At 43.2% G+C, this 5,000-nt stretch overlaps 1 protein-coding gene across 1 annotated transcript in view; it reads left to right on the top strand.

Moving 5' to 3' along the window:
- LOC144533326 (serine/threonine-protein kinase PAK 6-like) overlaps positions 1 to 5,000 on the top strand; it is a 23,787-nt gene that overhangs the window by 10,863 nt on the left and 7,924 nt on the right. Inside the window, exon 6 of the mRNA XM_078274609.1 lies at positions 695 to 1,029. Coding sequence (XP_078130735.1) covers positions 695 to 1,029 — 335 coding nt within the window. The remainder of the gene's footprint in view (positions 1 to 694; positions 1,030 to 5,000) is intronic.

The raw sequence follows: 5,000 nt of genomic DNA, 5'->3' as shown, positions 1-5,000 counted from the left end.
CACACACACACACACACACACACACACACACACACACACACACACACACACACACACACACACACACACACACAGAGAAACACACACACACACACACACACACACACACACACACACACGACACACACACACACACACACACACACACACACACATACACACACACACACACACACACACACACACACACACACACACACACACACACAGACACACACACACAGCACAGACACACACACACACACACACAGAGACACACACACACAGACACACACACACACACACACACGACACACACACACACACACGACACACACACACACACAGACAGCACACACACACACACACACACAGACACACACACACACGACACACACACAGACACACACACACACGGACACACACGACACACACACGGACACACACACACACAGAAACACACACCGACACAGACACACACACACACGACACACACACACACACACACAGGACACACACACACACGGACACACACACACACACACGAGACACACACACACACACAGGACACACACACACACACAGACACACACACACACACACACACACACGCACACACACACACACAGAGACACACACACAGACACACAGACACACACACACACACACAGACACACACACAGAGACACACACACACACACACACGCACACACAGCACACACACACACTCGCCCTCAGCGCTCGCTCCGCCCCTCCTCCAGCTTCGACATCAGACTGTCTCCCAAACCGCCGCTGTCCGACCCGGCCCCCCCCACGGCGCCCGTGCCCCCCCCCTCCGGAGCGGCGCTGACCCACGAGCAGTTCAAGGCGGCGCTGCGCACGGTGGTGGACCCGTGCGACCCGAGGCCGGCGCTGCAGGACTTTGTTCGGATCGGCGAGGGCTCCACGGGCGTGGTGTGCCTCGCCACGGAGAGAGGTGGCGGGCGCCGCGTGGCCGTGAAGATGATGGACCTGAGGAAGCAGCAGCGCAGAGAACTGCTCTTCAACGAGGTAACGACATGAAGTACTATTACTCAAATACTGCACATACTTCCATCTATAACTGCTCTTCAACGACGTAAAGACATGAAGTACTATTACTCAAATACTGCACATACTTCCATCTATAACTGCTCTTCAACGAGGTAAAGACATGAAGTACTATTACTCAAATACTGCACATACTTCCATCTATAACTGCTCTTCAACGAGGTAAAGACATGAAGTACTATTACTCAAATACTGCACATACTTCCATCTATAACTACTCTTCAGCGAGGTAACGACATGAAGTACTATTACTCAAATACTGCACATACTTCCATCTATAACTGCTCTTCAACGAGGTAACGACATGAAGTACTATTACTCAAATACTGCACATACTTCCATCTATAACTGCTGTTCAACGAGGTAACGACATGAAGTACTATTACTCAAATACTGCACATACTTCCATCTATAACTGCTCTTCAACGAGGTAACGACATGAAGTACTATTACTCAAATACTGCACATACTTCCATCTATAACTGCTCTTCAACGAGGTAACGAAATGAAGTACTATTACTCAAATCCTGCACAAACTTCCATATATAACTGCTCTTCAGCGAGGTAACGACATGAAGTACTATTACTCAAATACTGCACATACTTCCATATATAACTGCTCTTCAGCGAGGTAACGACATGAAGTACTATTACTCAAATACTGCACATACTTCCATCTATAACTGCTCTTCAACGAGGTAAAGACATAAAGTACTATTACTCAAATACTGCACATACTTCCATCTATAACTGCTCTTCAACGAGGTAAAGACATGAAGTACTATTACTCAAATACTGCACATACATCTATCTATAACTGCTCTTCAGCGAGGTAAAGACATGAAGTACTATTACTCAAATACTGCACATACTTCCATCTATAACTGCTCTTCAACGAGGTAAACGAAATGAAGTACTATTACTCAAATACTGCACATACTTCCATCTATAACTGCTCTTCAACGAGGTAACGACATGAAGTACTATTACTCAAATACTGCACATACTTCCATCTATAACTGCTCTTCAACGAGGTAACGAAATGAAGTACTATTACTCAAATCCTGCACAAACTTCCATATATAACTGCTCTTCAGCGAGGTAACGACATGAAGTACTATTACTCAAATACTGCACATACTTCCATATATAACTGCTCTTCAGCGAGGTAACGACATGAAGTACTATTACTCAAATACTGCACATACTTCCATCTATAACTGCTCTTCAACGAGGTAAAGACATAAAGTACTATTACTCATATACTGCACATACTTCCATCTATAACTGCTCTTCAACGAGGTAAAGACATGAAGTACTATTACTCAAATACTGCACATACTTCCATCTATAACTGCTCTTCAACGAGGTAAAGACATGAAGTACTATTACTCAAATACTGCACATACTTCCATCTATAACTGCTCTTCAACGAGGTAACGAAATGAAGTACTATTACTCAAATACTGCACATACTTCCATCTATAACTGCTCTTCAACGAGGTAAACGACATGAAGTACTATTACTCAAATACTGCACATACTTCCATCTATAACTGCTGTTCAACGAGGTAACGACATGAAGTACTATTACTCAAATACTGCACATACTTCCATCTATAACTGCTCTTCAACGAGGTAACGACATGAAGTACTATTACTCAAATACTGCACATACTTCCATCTATAACTGCTGTTCAACGAGGTAACGACATGAAGTACTATTACTCAAATACTGCACATACTTCCATCTATAACTGCTCTTCAACGAGGTAAAGACATGAAGTACTATTACTCAAATACTGCACATACTTCCATCTATAACTTCTCTTCAACAAGGTAACGACATGAAGTACTATTACTCAAATACTGCACATACTTCCATCTATAACTGCTCTTCAGCGAGGTAAAGACATGAAGTACTATTACTCAAATACTGCACATACTTCCATCTATAACTGCTCTTCAACGAGGTAACGACATGAAGTACTATTACTCAAATACTGCACATACTTCCATCTATAACTGCATTTCAACGAGGTAAAGACATGAAGTACTATTACTCAAATACTGCACATACATCTATCTATAACTGCTCTTCAGCGAGGTAAAGACATGAAGTACTATTACTCAAATACTGCACATACTTCCATCTATAACTGCTCTTCAACGAGGTAAAGACATGAAGTACTATTACTCAAATACTGCACATACTTCCATCTATAACTGCTCTTCAACGAGGTAACGACATGAAGTACTATTACTCAAATACTGCACATACTTCCATCTATAACTGCTGTTCAACGAGGTAACGACATGAAGTACTATTACTCAAATACTGCACATACTTCCATCTATAACTGCTCTTCAACGAGGTAACGAAATGAAGTACTATTACTCAAATCCTGCACAAACTTCCATATATAACTGCTCTTCAGCGAGGTAAAGACATGAAGTACTATTACTCAAATACTGCACATACTTCCATCTATAACTGCTCTTCAACGAGGTAACGACATGAAGTACTATTACTCAAATACTGCACATACTTCCATCTATAACTGCTCTTCAACGAGGTAAAGACATGAAGTACTATTACTCAAATCCTGCACATACTTCCATCTATAACTGCTCTTCAACGAGGTAAAGACATGAAGTACTATTACTCAAATACTGCACATACAGCGAGGTAAAGACAGAGGCTGTGTCTCAAAGCGCCTACTGTCACACTTCAAACTCTTAGTTTGAAGTATATTGTGTAGATAACGCGCTGAAAGTACCAGGATGACCCCCTAAAAACGGTCCAAAAGTTCAGTGTGGAACGATGGACCTACTCGCACTAAACGGGCGCCATCTGGACTACAACGTGGAAAGGGGAGGGACCAGGGACGTCGACCGGCAGCTGATTGGACGAACGTGTCACGTGGGTCTGGCTGCTCCCCGACCATCATGGCGTCTCGTTCAGAATATGATCTCATATTGTCCTAAAATAGTTCCCCGTAACGTGTTTCTGGAAACATGTGAAGAGAGAAACAGGCCGTGCAGCTGCTGAATCTGTCTTCATTTCAGATCAACAAAGGTCAGATTATCAGATTAATGTCAGATGTTGAGAGACTCTAGTCACGCTCATCCCGCTCCCCGTTTCACGTCACAATGAATGGCAGTCAATGGGATGCTAACGGGATGCTAACGGGATGCTAACGGGAGCTGATGGCTTGGTAGCATCAGAATGGCGCCATAGGAGGTTCGAGCTCTGAAGCGAAGCTGACCCCCTTGGTCATAAGTCGTCACGAGGTTTACCAGTTTACCAGTAAACACAACATTTAGTCCCATCTGTGTTGGTTTTCAGACAACAGCAGTGACCAGTGCTAGTTTGAGTCCGTTAGCTCGTAGCTTTAGCGGCAGACTGTTGTACGTCCCGCTACACGCTCACACTGCACCGTTTAGCTGTCAGCATTTTAGCCGTGTTTAATCCAGTTACTACTGTAACGGTAGGCTAACGTTAGCTGCTGTGTAACGTGTTATTAGTGTTTACTGTAGCTAATGCTAGGCTAACGTTAGCTGCTGTGTAACGTGTTATTAGTGTTTACTGTAGCTAACGCTAGGCTAACGTTAGTTGCTGTGTAACGTGTTATTAGTGTTTACTGTAGCTAACGCTAGGCTAATGTTACCTGCTTTGTAACGTGTTATTAGTGTTTACTGTAGCTAACGCTAGGCTAACGTTAGCTGCTGTGTAACGTGTTATTAGTGTTTACTGTAGCTAATGCTAGGCTAACGTTAGCTGCTGTGTAACGTGTTATTAGTGTTTACTGTAGCTAATGCTAGGCTAACGTTACCTGCTGTGTAATGTGTTATTAGTGTTTACTGTAACTAACGCTAGGCTAACGTTAGCTGCTGTGTAACGTGTTATTAGTGTTTACTGTAGCTAACGC

The sequence above is a fragment of the Sander vitreus genome, chromosome 18, assembly GCF_031162955.1.
Source record: "Sander vitreus isolate 19-12246 chromosome 18, sanVit1, whole genome shotgun sequence".
NCBI classification, from domain to species: Eukaryota; Metazoa; Chordata; class Actinopteri; order Perciformes; family Percidae; genus Sander; species Sander vitreus.
Note: the sequence above shows the minus strand (reverse complement) of the source record. Positions and strands in the feature narration are given on the sequence as shown.